The sequence below is a fragment of the Podarcis vaucheri genome, assembly GCF_965113315.1.
Source record: "Podarcis vaucheri genome assembly, chromosome: 11".
Taxonomy (NCBI): Eukaryota; Metazoa; Chordata; class Lepidosauria; order Squamata; family Lacertidae; genus Podarcis; species Podarcis vaucheri.
Window position 1 is genome coordinate 4,602,541 of NC_138749.1, and position 16,720 is coordinate 4,619,260.

Here is a 16,720-nt window from a genome sequence, read left to right on the forward strand (position 1 = left end):
CCCCAAAATCAAATCGGGAGAGGACCCAGAGCAGCAATGTTTCTTTGAGCTTATCTCCATATTGTTTAAATTCCATTGGGTGTTGGGATTCAGTGATGGCAAAGCCAAGCAGTCATTGCTGCAACCTTCCAGCCTCCCTTTCCTGTAACTTTTTAATTGGCTGCTGTTGCCAGGCAGGGAATAAGCCGCCCCTCGCTCCCCCCCCCCTACAACCAAGAATTCCCCACACTTGCTGCTGCTAATTTTTTTTTTTTTTAAATGTCCTTAGATCTGTTTGAAAGGAAAAGTGCTAAAGAAAAAAGCTGGACCTTGCTATGATTTCCTGTATCTCGGCACACATCATGTGAGTGTCAAGGTGGCAGCTTCCTGTTTGATTGTTAATTACCCTTTCTTACTGCATGCCGCGTAAGACACTTTCACATTTTAATTAGCGATTTACTCTTCTTTGTAATTACTGATGGAGTGATTAGAAGCCCTTTTCTATTGCTGCACAATGGCAGACCCCCCTCCCCCTTTTCAAGGAGCACACCCGTTCATCTGGTGTCGGTGGAATTTATTCTTTGGATTAGGCAGTGAGCAGGTGATTTTGTAAAGCACACCCGGAACAGGAGCCTGGAAGTGAAATCACGCTGGCCTTTAAGAAACATGGCCTGCGCTCACTCCCCTGTGCACTTACCTGGGAGTAAGTCACACTGAACCCAACAGCACTTAATTCTGAGTAGAGCAGCGCGGGCTTGCACTGTTGACATGCCAGGGCAAATAATAATAATAATAATAGTAATAATAATAATATTATTATTTATTTATACCCCGCCCATCTGGCTGGATTTCCCCAGCCACTCTGGGCGGCTTCCAACACAACACTAAAATACAATAACCTGTTAAACATTAAAAGCTTCCCTAAACAGGACTGCCTTCAGATGTCTTCTAAAAGTTTGGTAGTTATTTTTCTCTTTGACATCTGGTGGGAGGGCGTTCCACAGGGCGGGTGCCACTACTGAGAAGGCCCTCTGCCTGGTTCCCTGTAACCAGACTTCTCGCATTGAGGGAACCGCCAGAAGGCCCTCAGAGCTGGACCTCAGTGTCCGGGCAGAATGATGGGGGTGGAGATGCTCCTTCAGATATACTGGACCGAGGCCGTTTAGGGCTTTAAAGGTCAGCACCAACACTCTGAATTGTGCTCGGAAACGTACTGGGAGCCAATGTAGGTCTTTTAGAATTGTATGTATTACAGTATTTTAAAATTTTGTTGGAAGCTGCCCAGAGTCGCTGGGGAAGCCCAGCCAGATGGGCAGGGTATAAAGAATAAATTATTATTATTATTATTATTATTATTATTATTATTATTATTATTATTATTATTATTATTATTATTATGGTTGGCTCAACTGCATTTGTTCCGGCTTCCTGTGTGCAATGGAATCGCGGGACAGGGAAGCCAAATGCAGAAAAGCATTGCAGTTCTTCGAACACCTCAGGAGAGGAAGTCCTATAACCCTGGGAATGGGAGAAGAACTATAAACGAGAGATTTGGCCTTTGAGATGTATCTCTGGGAAGATTTATGGCAGGTGAGCCGATTCCTGTAAGGGTCACGGCTTTCTCCTGTAAAACCTCCGCAGTGTGTCTTGATTTGACACGAGGCCATTACAATAAGCATGGGGAGGGGGGGGGTTGCATCCTTACATCTTCCTGCCCGGAATGAGGGGAAGGCCGACCCCTTATTTATTTATTTTGTCTCCTCCTTTCCTAAGGGACCTAAGACGACAAGAAGTTTCCTGCTGGTTGAGAGCAAATATTTCTTTGCTTCAGCACCCTGAGGGATGGGTGTAGTGGCTTGAGTGCCAGACTAGGATCTGGGAGACCAGGGTTCGAGTCCCCACTCAGCAGTGAAGCTCACTTGGGGGTCAGTCGCTGCCTCTCAGCCTGCCCTACCTCAAAGGGTTATTGTTGATGTGGGGCTTAATGAGGAGGCGGAGAACCATCACCTTGAGCTCCTTAGCAGAAAAGGTGGGATATAAAGCCCCAAACAAGCTTGCGTTCCATTTCAGTCTGTGGAATTGGCACTAGTACAGGTAAGGTAAAGGTAAAGGGACCCCTGACCATTAGGTCCAGTCGTGACCGACTCTGGGGTTGCGGCGCTCATCTCACTTTATTGGCCAAGGGAGCCGGCATACAGCTTCCGGGTCATGTGGCCAGCATGACTAAGCCGCTTCTGGCGAACCAGAGCAGCGCACGGAAACGGCGTTTTACCTTCCCGCCGGAGTGGTACCTATTTATCTACTTGCTCTTTGATGTGCTTTCGAACTGCTAGGTGGGCAGGAGCAGGGACCAAGCAACGGGAGCTCACCCCATCGCGGGGATTTGAACCGCCAACCTTCTGATCAGCAAGTCCTAGGTTCTGTGGTTTAACCCACAGCACCATACCTGCCAAAAACTAGATCGTTCAGTGTGACAGCACTGAGACTTTGGAACTCCTTGCCTATGGATATCAAGCAAGCGTCTTCACAGCACCCTTTCAGCGCCTGCTTAAAACGTTCTTTTTTAGGCAAATCTACCCAGATGCTTAGAAGGTTGATGTATATTTTAAATCTGTTTCGGTATTTTAACTTTTTATGTTTCGAAGTATTGCAGTTTGTTCGTTTTACTTGATTTTCTTCTTTTGGCTTTTTGTAAACGCTTTGTGGTTTGTTTTTACAATCAAGCCGTGTGTAAATGAATTAAATAAATATTAAGGTAAAGGGACCCCTGACCGTTAGGTCCAGTCGCGGACAACTTTGGGGTTATGGCACTCATTTCGCTTTACTGGCCGAGGGAGCCAGTGTACAGCTTCTGAGTTATGTGGCCAGCATGACTAAGCCGCTTCTGGCGAACCAGAGCAGCGCATGGAAACACTGTTTACCTTCCCACCAGAGTGGTACCTATTTATCTACTTGCACGTTGACGTGCTTTCGTACTGCTGAGTTGGCAGGAGCAGGGACCGAGCAATGGGAGCTCACCCCATTGCAGGGATTCGAACCGCTAACCTTCTGATCGGCAAGCCCTAGGCTCTGTGGTTTAGACCACAGTGCTACCTGTGTCCCAATAAATATTAAATAAATAGATATCACTTTAAACAGTCACGGCTCCTCCTCCCCCAAGAATTCCGGGAGTTGTAGTTTGTGAAGTGTACTTGGAATTGCAAAGAGACCCCTATTCCCCTCTCAGCATTACTATTCCCAGAGTTTCCTGTGAGCAAGGATTGTCCAACCACTCTGGGAATTGCAGCTCTGTGAGGAGACTAGACACCTCCGAACCACTCTCAGCACCTTGAATGAGCTACAGTTCCCAGGAATCTTTGAGGGAAGCCATGACTGTTTATAGTGGAATCAGAGCGCATAAATGTGGATGAGGCTCCTTGGATCCTGTACTCTTTTGACCCCGTGTACTCCTTGGACCCCATGGGTCATCCTGCATCCCACCCCCTGCACAGCATAAGGGTCCAACTCTGACCCAAGACTTAAATGACAACACAGCTCCACACCCCGAAAAGTTGGACGGGGTAACTGCTCTTGGTGTTGTTAAATGTAATAAACTAGCAAAACTAGCTGCCACGGTTTCTGGCGTCACATAGTTTTCAGATATGTTCTTATTGTGTTTTAGACACAGATTAAAAAGTCCTGCTGCCACTTTACCTGAAAACAAGTATTTGAGGGCAGTTGTCCACCAGGATTTCCCTCCCTGGCAAATATATGTTTTCAGTTATGTGTTTTAATAGATTGTTGGAAGCTGCCCAGAGCAGCTGGGGCAAGCCAGTCAGATTGGTGGCATATTATTATTATTATTATTATTATTATTATTATTATTATTATTATTATTATTATGTTATTGACTTGGGTGGCTTCAGAAATAAAAATCTCCCAGGGTTCTTTCTCAAGTTTCTTGTAAATAGTGCGGTGTAGCTTCCTTTCTCTCTCTCTCTCTCTCTCTCTCTCTCTCTCTCTCTCTCTCCCCCTCTCCTCTCTCTCTCTCTCTCTCTCTCTCTCTCCCCCTCTCCTCTCTCTCTCTCTCTCTCTCTCATATTTTGGAGGTGCCAATCACCCCAGTATCTTGAAGGCAGTGGTCCTACGTGGATTAAGCAAGGCCTCCGGGACAGCACAAGACTGTATCACTCCATTCCTTTTCTTTGTGCATGATGTGGCGATGGAGACAGATAGTAAATGACACAGATAACTGGTCTGATTGAGGAACAGGCTCCCGGCAGGACTGTGGCCCGTTGACACCGGGCGCCGGGATGTGATCCTGTCACTTAGACAACTCTGAGTCTCCTCGGGGTGGTCAGGGCCACCCGCTCAATGTGTGTGTGTTTGTGTGTCCAATGTCTACAGGGATGTGCGATGTTGCAAAGGCAATGTTCTCCCGCTGTCAACCTGATGCTTAGTAGAAAAGGAACGGGGAAGAGAGCAGCTGAAAAATGCCAAGGAATGTTGGACTTTGCACGTAGCCACCCAGAGAGGTAGTGTAGTGTAGTGGTTAGAGCATCAGATGAAGAGGCCAAGGTTCAAATCCCCACTCAGCCAGGAAGCTCATTGGGCGACATTGGGCCAATCAACCCTCTCTCTCTCTCTCTCTCTCTCTCTCTCTCTCTCTCTCTCTCTCTCTTTCTCTGGGTTGTGAGGGCAAATGGGAGGATAAATGGTGCCCCCCCCTTGAGAAAAGGAGCTGCAGTCCATCGAACTCCCTCAGTGGGAGAGACGGGAAACAGGTCTCATTCCATCAACATTCCCACATTGCAGAGGGTTGGACTAGATGGCCCTTGGGGTCCCCACATTATTATGATTCTATGAACTCTGCTGAAACACCAGCTCTATTAGGCACCTCCTGCGCCCTGAGATGTTTCTACACCAGTTGCCCACCATTTAACAATCGGTGGCTGGGTTTGCTTTTTTCCTCTTCCCTCCCAGTTTCTTTCCCCTTGCGTGCCAATTAGGTGAGGCCAAGAGGCAATGACTGGCCCAGTGTTGCCCATGGAGCTTCGTGGCCGAGTGGGGATGGGAAACCCCAGGTCCTAGACTGACACTCAAACCACTGCACCACACTGCCTCCCAGGATAAAAAGAGACCGGGATAAGTGTTTGAAGCCCAGCACTAGCACCTGCACATTTGTGACACTTGATGCTGCTCAAAGAGTTCTTCCTTGCCTCGGAAATACCTGTAATGATGAACTATGACCTTTCTTCCTGCACAAATGCAATTGATGGGCACACACACACACACACACACACACACACACGAGCTGTGTCTACACTTACTGCCTGGGCGTAGGCGCCGTAGGCTCCAAACTGTATCGCCATGGGGTTGAACATGCCCATCTGCCCGGCCATTTGCTGCATGCGCCTCATCGTGCGCTCCTTGTCTGTGTCCGCAAACTTGACCACCAGGCTCGACGAGGCCCCCTGCAGGAAGGAAGACAAAACGTCAAGAAGGTGGACAGAGATCACCCCTTGTTGAGCTCAGCTGTGTCTGTTAGAAACCACAGCAGTCCAGGTGCTCTTAACCTAGAGGATGGACTACTGCAGTTCCATTCACGTGGGGCTGCCCTTGGGCCTGGTTCGTTAGCTCCAGCTGGCACAGAATGTGGCACCAGACTGCTAATGGGGGCATCTGGCTGACAACAGGTGACGCCACTGCTTATGGCTGCCCATCTACTACCAAGCCAGGTCCTTCAATAATAATAATAATAATAATAATAATAATAATAATAATAATAATAATAATAATAATAATAATTTATTTATATCCTGCCCATCTGGCTGGGTTTCCCCAGCCACTCTGGGCGGCTTGCAATGGAATATTAAAATATAATCACCTATTAAACACTGAAAGCTTCCCTAAACATGCCTTCAGATGTCTTCTAAAAATCTGGTAGTTGTTTTTTTCTTTGACATCTGGTGGGAGGGCGTTCCACAGGGCGGGCGCCACTACCGAGAAGGCCCTCTGCCTGGTTCCCTGTAGCTTTGCTTCTCGCAATGAGGGAACTGCCAGAAGGCCCTCGGCGCTGGACCTCAGTGTCTGGGCAGAACGATGGAGGTGGAGACGCTCCTTCAGATCTACTGGACCGAGGCCATTTAAGGCTTTAAAGGTCAGCACCAACACTTTGAATTGTGCTCGGAAACTTACTGTACTATAAAGCCCTGAAAAAGGTCCAGGATACTTCAGGGACTGTCTGAACCCTTATATTCCAGCTCCATCACTGAGGTTATTTGTAGGAGCATATTTGGTCATTCCCCAAGTTGGCAGGACTGTCTTTAGCAGATGCGGTGCCGGGCTGCAAATATCCATTCAGCGCCCCCAAATTACCACAGATGGTGTTGGGGTGCCACTGCCAGCCATCCGGGGGGGGGGGGCACAACTCTCCCCCATGCCGCTGCAGGTCAGCGATCCCCACAGAGGCTTGGGAGTGAAGTTGCAACCCTCCCAAGCCTCCTCGGGAGGAGAGCGATCCTCGCAGAGGCTTGGGAGGGAAGCTGCATGTACGCCAGCCTTAAGGTTGGCAGGGCGCAGCTGTCGGGCATGCAGGGAAAGGGGAGACCGCCGGCAAAGCTGCACAGCTCCCCCACTTTTTGGGGTGCCCCTGAGAGGCCGGCGCCCTGGCGTGATGCACCTCCAAGCCCTATGGGAAAGATGGCTCTGCATGTTGCCATGGGGCTGCAATCTGGAGAAAGAGGAGGAGGAGGCAGAAATCCAAGGACACTGTCTCCCATGGCAGTGAGTTCCATAGTTATGCTGTGCACTGCTTGAGAAGGATTTTCTTTTATCTCTCCTGAATCTTCCGACACTCAGCATCCTTGAACTTCCATGACATCTAGTGTTATGGGAGAGGGAGAAGGCCTTCCAGTCCTCTACACCTTCCCTCCTTTTCGGGGTTGGGGTGGGGTGGGGTGCCAACTTTAAATCATCAGCATGCGATTCAAACCCAATCCCCAACCCACGTCCAGGGTTGGATTGAGGGTGAATCCTGACAAGACAGAAGTACTGTTTTGGGGGGACAGGAGGCGGGCAGGTGTGGACTCCCTGATCCGGAATGGGGTAACCTGAAGGACCAGGTGCGCAGCCTGGGAGTCATTTTGGACTCACAGCTGCCCATGGAGGTGCAGGTCAATTCTGTGTCCAGGGCAGCTGTCTACCAGCTCCATCAGGCACACAGGCTGAGACCCTCCCTGCCCACAGACTGTCTTGCCAGAGTGGTGCATGCTCTAGTTATCTCCCAGTTGGACTACTGCAATGTGCTCTATATGGGGCTACCTTTGAAGGTGACCCGGAAAGTACAACTAATCCAGAATGTGGCAGCTAGACTGGTGACTGGCAGTGGCCACCGAGACCACATAACACCGGTATTGAAAGACCTACATTGGCTCCCAGTACATTTCCGAGCACAATTCAAAGTGTTGGTGTTGACCTTTAAGGCCCTAAATGGCCTCGGTCCAGTATACCTGAAGGAGTGTCTCCACCCCCATCATTCAGCCCGGACGCTGAGGTCCAGCGCCGAGGGCCTTCTGGCGGTTCCCTCACTGCGAGAAGTAAAGCTACAGGAAACCAGACAGAGGGCCTTCTTGGTGGTGGTGCCCACCCTGTAGAATGCCCTCAAAGAGAAGAACAACCACCTGACATTTAGAAAACATCTGGAGGCAGCCCTGTTCAGAGAGGTTTTTAATGTGTGACATTTTGAGGTATTTTTAATCTTTGTTGGAAGCCGCCCAGAGTGGCTGGGGAAACCTAGCCAGATGGGTGGGGTTACAAATTAATAATAATAATAATAATAATAATAATAATATGTGCACCACCACATTCTCCAATGCCGGCGAAGCCAGCGGAGTGTTGCGTCCTCCTCCGCAGAGCGTGGGATCACATCGCTTTATCTGCATCCTGTTTTATATGTATTCAACAGCCTCTCCAGATCCACAATAATCAAGCATAAAGAGGTGAGGGATTAACATGCTAAGGAAGCCAATTTTACCCTGTGCGGAGGTTTCACAATAAAAGCCATGTTCCCGGGATTAACAGCACATTCGGGAAGGAAGTGGCTTTCAGTGGTGACGAGTCTCTCTCTCTTTCCCCCCTCCCTTTCTCTCGCTTTGACCTGTCACTCTTCCCCACTCTAATAAATCTATAACCCACTTGAACAATGCAGCAAGGAACAAGGAAGTGAAACAAATGGTTTAGCTAAACAAAGGTAGAGGGGGTGAGAGAGAGAGAAGAGAGAGAGGGATACTCTGTTCAAGGATGCAGAGAGAGCGCTAACTGTGAGTTATTATGAAAGCAAAGCTAGGAAAAGGAGGGTGGAGAATCACCTCCAGTCTCTATCAAGGTTTTTGATTCATGTACAGGAGCGAGTCTTTTCCTTAATCTCTCTCTTCTCCCCTCCCAAATCACATGACACAGTATTGATCCTTCCCCAAACAGTGCTCTTAATTACACTTCATTGACAAATGAATATTTTTAATGCATACATTTCCTGGCAATTATCACCAGACCGGTCCTTAATTAGATCTCAAGATTCGCTTAATTAATCCTGGATCGGGAGACTGTTTTGGTAACTGGGATCTAATGATCTCAACCTATTTGCAAAAAAACGTTGGAGGCTGAGACCATTGACTGCAAATCCGGCAGCCAAGGGTTGGGGCAGAAGTGGAGGTGGCGAGTTTCCTCCAGTTCTTCTTTTTCCGTGTAGGGAAAAAAAGATTAAGAATCTTGTTTTTGCAACGGTTCTATGGTTGCAAATGTATGGCATTCAGCAAAAAAAAACACCCCTGTATGCATTCATTTAATCAGAGGATGGGGGCAAATCCAGACTTTGCAAATTCTGGTGCAAAGCTGACCTGATCTGGGCTACTGTGTAAATGGGAATTTAGTGATCCACCAGGCTTTGCCCTTCTCTGAAGTTTGCCTCGGCTCAAAAAAATGTATTGAAAGATGTTTAAAAGGGATATTCTGAGAGAATAGATTTAGAAATGTTTATTCTGTGGGAAATATGTGGGTTTCCATGTCGCTCCAAGTTTGCAGAGAACTGAGGAAACGGGACCGAATGACTGCATGCCCAAGTGTAAGAAAAACAGCCACTATTTAACTTTGTGTGCTGAAAGATTGCCCACATGCATTAAAAAGAAGAATTTCTTCAAGCAGCACATCGTTAAAGTACGGAATAGGCTCCCACAAGATGTGATAGTCACGAACTTGGGTTGGCTTTAAGACAGTTGATAAATTTGTGATGGATAAGGCTATCTGTGACTAATAGTGATCGTGGCCATGATGATGGGGGGTTGGACTAGATGACCCTTGGGGTCCCTTCCAACTCTATGATTCTGAGATGACTTTGATCCACTATGCCTCTGAATACCAGTAGCTGGGAATCACAGGTAGCACTTAGTTGCTTCGCATGGACTCTTGGTGGCCACTGTGAGAAGAGGACACTCGTTTAGATGTCCTTGGCCCCATCTAGGAACAGGGCTTATTTGAACATTGCATGTGAGCATAAATCTGTAACCTATAAATATAATGTTTGAAGACTGGGAAAGGTTGTGGAGGAAAGGGGTTAAGTTCACCGCATGCACGGTGTTAAAGGAAAATGTTCTGAAAATGATGTATAGATGGTACTTAACCCCTGTAAAATTAGCAATGATTTACCATAAGACTGATAACCTATGCTGGAAATGTAAAGAAAAAGAAGGTACTTTTTATCATATGTGGTGCACCTGCCCCAAAGTGAAAGACTTCTGGGAAAAGATATACAATGAATTGAAAAATTGTTGAAATATACATTTATTAAGAAACCAGAAGCCTTTCTACTTGGAATAATAGGTCTGGAATTGCCCCCAAAAGATGTTAGATTGTTTTTGTATGCCACAACAGCTGCTAGAATTTTGCTGGCCAAAAATTGGAAATTACAAGAAGTACCAACAGTGGAGGAATGGCAGATGAAGATGATGGAATTTTTGGAGCTAGCCGACCTGACCGGAAAAGTCTGTGACCAGAGGGAGGAGGAGCACCAAGAGGAGTGGAAGAAATTCAAAGACTATTTAGCTAAATATCTTAAGATAATATAATTAGAATTATTTGCGAGTACCAAATAGGTTTAGGATTTGAAAATGTGATGTGCAAAATATTATGTTAAAGTTAAAAATGAAAAGAAAGTAAGATGTTAATTGACCAAGTAAATTTTATGGGAAAATAGTTTTGGAAAACTGTTATGGAAACTCAGCCAGGGGGATTTGAGGAAGTCACCCAACTATGTTAACAAACGTGGAATTATTATAATCAGGATAAATGTTTGTTGGTTTGTTTTTTCTTTTTCCTATCTGCTTGTTATAAACTTGGAAAATTAATTTAAAATTTTTTGGGGAAAAAATCTGTAACCTATAGTCTACAGAGATGGAATCCAAGCCTTTTGCATTGACTCCAAGCAACTGAGGTCCCTGAATGGGGATGAAGTCTCCCTTTCAGCCTCTGCTTTTGTAACAGGCCAGTTAAACGCAGAGCTTATCAAAACCCGATCGCTCTCCGCCTGGCAGGGCCGGTTAATGTAGCTCCCTTGGCTGTCTCCCAGCGGCTGGTAATGGATCGCTCCCCTCCGCCGTCCGACCTCAGCATCCTCAAGCCCAGGACCAGGAGGGGAGGATAAAAATGGAGTCACAATTGCTCTGCGCCGTCCTCACTTTGTAATCCCTAATGAGAGACCTCGGTGGGGAAAAACTAATTTCCCAGCCTGTCTGGAGGTGTGAAATAAAGTTCTTCTTGAAAATGAGAGCTTGACAGGTCAGTGGCAAAATTTCATATTCACAGCAAAATAAAATATCCATCCATTGATATTTCATTAAAAGCCATGAAAACAAATCTGGCCCCCCCTCTCCCGCTCTCTGCCCTATTTCCATCCCCCCCTCCCTCTGCGCCTGAATACAATACAAGCCAAGCATAAACTGCAGAGAGACAGCAGTTAAATCTTGTTCTCTTTAGGTGAACAATAGCGGCGAAAAGGCCCCACCCGACACTTGCCGGAGCTATTGCTTTGGAAAGTTAAGAGGCTGTATATTGCAAAATAAATAGGCCCCAAAGGGTTAAAAAACCAGTAGGTCCGGCAGATTTTTGTCTCCGGTTCCTGTCAAGGAACTCGCAGGGGCCTCGGGCATCTCTGACTTACGGTTATTTGCATAAATGTAGCTGGCTGGTTCTCTCCCCCTAGGTATAGCATTTCACATTTCTCGGTGCAGAATTCCATTCGGTTTGTCATCCGCCCTGGCTCTCCAGAGTGCTGGAATCAGCCCAAATTTACAGGATACTGTCTCAATGCTGTGAAGCCTGTGGCCCTCCATATATCGTTGAGCTTTGCCTGTCAAAGGTCCAGGATTCGATGGGGGAGAGAGCACCGTGCAGTGGTTATAGCATTGGACTAGGACCTGGAAGGATGGGACGCGGGTGGCGCTGTGGGTTAAACCACAGAGCCTAGGACTTGCCGATCTGAAGGTTGGCGGTTCGAATCCCTGCGACGGGGTGAGCTCCTGTTGTTCGGTCCCTGCTCCTGCCAACCTAGCAGTTCGAAAGCACGTCAAAGTGCAAGCAAATAAATAGGTGCTGCTCCAGCGGGAAGGTAAACGGTGTTTCCATGTGCAGCTCTGGTTTGCCAGAAGCGGTTTAGTCATGCTGGCCACATGACCTGGAAGCTGTCTGCGGACAAATGCCGGCTCCTTTGGCCTATAGAGTGAGGTGAGCGCCGCAACCCCAGAGTCGGCCACAACTGGACCTAATGGTCAGGGGTCCCTTTACCCTTTACCCTTTACTACGACCTGGAAGACCAGGGTTAAGTGCCCACTTGGCCATGAGACTCACTAGCTGACCTTGGCAGTCAGCCACTGCCTCTCAGCCTCATCTACCTCTCAGGGCTGGTGTTGTGGGGATTAAATGAGAAGGGGGAAAAACAATGTACACAACCTTGAACTCCTTGAAGGTGGGATATAAATGCAATGACCAGCAACCATAACAGCCCCTGGCGTCTCTGTGGAGCGCTGCTACCAGTCAGTGTTTACAAGGTGAAGCTAGATGGCCAGTGGTTTGACTCACAACAGTTTCCTACTGGTTTAAGATTGGGCGGTTCAAAATACTCTGTACATGTCTAGGGGGGCATTTTATTCTCCCTGAGCAAGTCAGGTAAAGGTAAAGGGATCCCTGACCATTAGGTCCAGTCGTGACCGACTCTGGGGTTGCGGCGCGCATCTCACTTTATTGGCCGAGGGAGCCGACGTTTGTCCGCAGATAGTTTATTCGCTTTATTGGCTGAGGGAGCCGGCGTACAGCTTCCGGGTCATGTGGCCAGCATGACTAAGCCGCTTCTGGCGAACCAGAGCAGCGCACGTAAATGCCGTTTACCTTCCCGCTGGAGCGGTACCTATTTATCTACTTGCACTTTGACATGCTTTCGAACTGATAGGTTGGCAGGAGCAGGGACAGAGCAACGGGAGCTCACCCCATCGCAGGGATTCGAACTGCCGACCTTCTAATCGGCAAGTCCTAGGCTCTGTGGTTTAACTCACAGCGCCACCCGCGTGTGTGTGCAAATGGGCTCTTGAAATTTCCCACCCTATTTGTGGGCAAATAAATTGCAGGGGTGATGGAGGAGGAAATAAGACCATTCCCTAAATTTCCTGAAGGGAGAGGAAATATATTCCTACTTTCCTAAGATTTTGTTGTTGTTGCCACTGCTAGTAGGAACATGAGCCAATTGGGTTGGCAGCTGCATTGGTGGCAACCAGTTTTCTCCCTGCAGTACGTCCCAAACTTTTGGTGGCTTCCATTAAAAAAAAAATGGGGCGGATATTCGGAGAAAATACTGCAAAGCAGCCTTTTCTCTGCAGGCCTAAGGAAGGGAAAGGAGGTGGGGGAGAGAGAAGCTCTTTCCCAATTAAAATCGGGCTCAACTTCTCCGCAAGTTAAAAAATTCAGTCGTCTCAGGCAGAAAGTAATTACTGTGGCTCACAGTGACAACCAGTAAGGGATGGAGACTGGGGAGGAGACTTAAATCAAGCACTCTGCAAATAAATTATAACTCAGGAAGCCCCTCTGAGCGCCTCTCGCTATTTCAATATTCCCTGAAGAGCCCCATAACCAAGGAGGATGAGTTCGCCACAGGCTGTGTCACTCCGGCTCCTGGATGGATGTGCCCTGCCCCTCGCTCTGTCTTTGTCACTCTGCACTCTTTAACCAGGGGAGAAGCTGCCTCCGAGGACTGCTAATCTCACCTTATAAAAGGCTGTATTTCTGGATCAGCCTTTGGGCAAGACTCTGTTGCTGGATCCCAACCCCTGCCCCCACCACCATGGTTATCTGCAGAAATACAGCCCAGATTTTATTTATTTTGCCTCGTTTTTAATTGAACAGGCGAGTGCATTTTTGCTGAAAATAAAGTTTCTGGAGGAGACTCTTGAGAGTCCCATGGACTGCAAGAAGATCAAACCTATCCATTCTGAAAGAAATCAGCCCTGAGTGCTCACTGGAAGGACAGATCCTGAAGGTGAGGCTCCAAGACTTTGGCCACCTCATGAGAAGAGAAGACTCCCTGGAAAAGACCCTGATGTTGGGAAAGATGGAGGGCATAAGGAGAAGGGGACGTCAGTGGACGAGATGGTTGGACAGTGTTCTTGAAGCTACCAGCATGAGTTTGACCAAGCTGCGGGAGGCAGTGGAAGACAGGAGTGCCTGGTGTGCTCTGGTCCATGGGGTCACGAAGAGTCGGACACGACTAAACGACTAAACCACCACGACAACAAAGTTTTGCCAAGTATCAAAGGGAACCTGCTTTCAACTGTCGGAGCATCGGTCCATCTCTGTGCTGTCTACATCAGAGACAGCGAACTTGTGGCTCTCCAGATGTTCAGATGCATCTCACTTCATCCCCGATCCCTGGCCATGCCAGCTGGGGCTGAGGGAAGTTGAAATCCACAGGTTCCTCGTTCCTGAACTAGACCATCACCTGCCTTTGCTGCCCCTAGCTACCTCTTTCCCTCTTGACTTCCCTTAGTGGAACCTTTGGCTCTCCAGATGTCCAACTGCATCTCCCATCATCCCTGATCACTGGCTGTGCTGACTGCAGCTGTCAATGAGCTCAAAGGAATGCACATGGCAGATACTTGACTCTTTATGGTCAAAGATAGCATTATAGCTCTGCATATCTACGCACACCAATCTAGTGTCTAGGCAGCTATTCCCAGCTCTGCACTCAATGCAGCAGTTGCAGCAACAGGGGATCACTTCTCCTCCACCAGTTTATGTACCTTCCCCAACAGGTTGCACACATGCAGCCAGAGACTATGCCTGCATAAAAGCTTCCTCTGCTCATCCCTCTTCAGTCCCCTCCTGGTTCTGGGAGACAGTGGTGAAGGAGAGGATGGGAAAGCTGCTGGCTCTTCACCTGCCTGACCTGCCTCTTCCTCCTCTTCTTCTGACCCATTCTGTGCTCCATCCTCCAGCTTTGAAGTTCCCCCTGCCTCTGACTGTTGCCCCGTGGCTGTCCCCCACAAATCACTGCCCCCCTCTCCCGAGTCAGACTCCAGTCCCCCTTCCCACAGTGCACACTTGTCAGCACCCCTGAAAACGGCTGATGGAAATGGAAGTGCAACAGGTTCCTCATTCCTGAGCTAGACCATCACTTGCCTTTCCTGTCCAAGTTACTTCTATCCCTCTGCCTTCTCTCAGTGCAGGGGCAGGGAACCCCTTCCAACTCTGCAACTTTCACCACCCTGACCATTGGTCATACTGGCTGGGACTGATGGGAACTGGGTTAGTGAGGGAAAGGGAGACTTTCAACACCACTTGGGCTTCTTAGCTAACCTGGCAGGTTCTGAGGAATCCTACCAGAAGCTCCAGGCCTAGCAGACTGGGAGGGGATGTGAGGCCTTTTGGATAGGTGGTCCCGACTTTGAGATCAGCCGATGGAGGACTCACTAACAGAAGAACCCAGGACATAATGCCAGGAGGTGCCCAGGGATGGTGCCAGGCACTGTGGACTTCCCAGCTGCACCAGCAAGGAAGGAAATAAAGGGATGTCCAATTGTGTAATTACAGGTGCATCCTGTCAGGAACGTGGCCTCCAGAATGAAGGAGGAGTCAGACTCAGAAATTGAACTCAGTGAACAAGGGACCAACTCTGCAGATGAGAGCTGGCCGACAGAGTCGAGAAAGGGCAATTCGATCCCGGAGAAGACTCTGTTAGCTCTCAAGAAGAGGAAGAGCTGGAAGGCAGCCAGAGTGTTGCTAGGCAATCAGCAGATAAGCAGAGGTCTGCGCCGAGTGGAAGTGGGGAGGGTGGAGGCCAGCCTCTCAGTCCCCGTTCTAGGAGACTGGATAAGATCAGAGGGCAATGGAAGGGCAAGAGAGGAAGGGCGGGAGTTTGGTGTCCTTCCTGCTATGGGCGGGGCGAAGATTCAGACTAACCAACTATTGTCAATGTGAGCAGTCGAGAAGCCGTGCTCTGGATGTGATTTTTTTTTTTTTGCAAATAAATGTACATAAAACTGCTGGTGCTTATAAGTGATCACAGCAGCACCACACCTGGGCAACTGCCTCTTGTGACTGTTGATGGCAGCACATTGTACAAGACGGCCAGGACACCTGCTGCTGAGGTTAAGGACAAGATCCCTCCCGCCCTTGGTTCCATTTCACAGAAGCCAGCCAGAGAGGCAGTTGACTATTTCTTCAAAGCGGGTGTTGGAGCCTCCTGCTCTGCCACACCTGAGGTCGCCAGGTCACTTTGGGGCTGGCTGTGTCTCTCCCACAACTTCTGCCACTCCCTGCCTCCCGGCATGGGCTGCCTGAGGCAGCTGTCTCACTCCACCTAATGGTAGGGCTGTCCTGGGTCTAAATCTGAGCGGTATTGCCCAGAGGCTGGAGTGTGTGGTATCTTCTCATTCCCTGTGCCTTCCTAGCCCTTTCCTCCTCGCCAGGTATTGCTGATTTAGCTCCCTTTCTCCCCACAGGCCAATAAAAGGCCGTTAGAGCACCAATTAGCTCCTTTTGTCTTCTGCGAGGCTGGGAGAACTGCCATTGGCTATCTCCCACTTATCCCATTTGGGCGTAATGGATTCTGCAGTGGCAGAAGACTTTGAAGGGGAACAGAGAGAGAGAGAGGCGCAGAAGGAAAGAGAGAGAGAGAGAAGGAGACGGAGATAGAGAGAAAAGATGCCTGCGAAGTCCCCCTGGACCTCTTAGCTGCCCTGCCAGATGCCTGAACTGTTTCCGAGATGTGACTAGAGAAGGAAAGTAGATCGGATGAGGTCTTTATGCCCCAAAAGGCCATCTTCAGAGCCGCGATGATTCATACCCCCTGTCAAGAGGCCGGGCTGACTAGCTTTCTATTCCGGGGCTTAGGAACATCTGATTTATTAGTTCATTTATGGAACAATAGGGAGGGTGTGCGGAGCGGGGAGTGGGGTGAGGGGAGAGGAAGTTGTCCTGCGGATTAGCAAAACTACTCACGGACATGCATGCACACCGCCATGCGCTCACAAGAGGCATTATTGTGATGTGAGGTGCTAACTAGTTGTCTGGCCAGCGGGGAATACAATGAGATATTAGTGGGGGCCATGAGTAGGAAGGGCCACCGAGTGGAATGTCTTATTCTGAGTCCAGAAAGTGGAAGAAAGAAGAAAAGGAAAACTTGTTTTTGCAGGATGCCCTGTTGACTTGTGGAATTTGCTGTCGC

At 48.6% G+C, this 16,720-nt stretch overlaps 1 protein-coding gene across 13 annotated transcripts in view; it reads right to left on the minus strand.

Moving 5' to 3' along the window:
* The window catches only part of CELF4 (CUGBP Elav-like family member 4), an 815,176-nt gene that overhangs the window by 71,592 nt on the left and 726,864 nt on the right, over window positions 1-16,720 (minus strand). For 7 of the 13 annotated variants that reach the window (XM_082242033.1, XM_082242038.1, XM_082242032.1 and 4 more), the window contains exon 6: window positions 5,289-5,432. In XM_082242033.1, the coding sequence (XP_082098159.1) occupies window positions 5,289-5,432 (144 nt within the window). Of the gene's footprint in view, window positions 1-5,282; window positions 5,433-16,720 lie in introns of all 13 variants that reach the window. The other 6 variants (XR_014224487.1, XM_082242042.1, XM_082242040.1 and 3 more) reach the window with 1 other exon arrangement.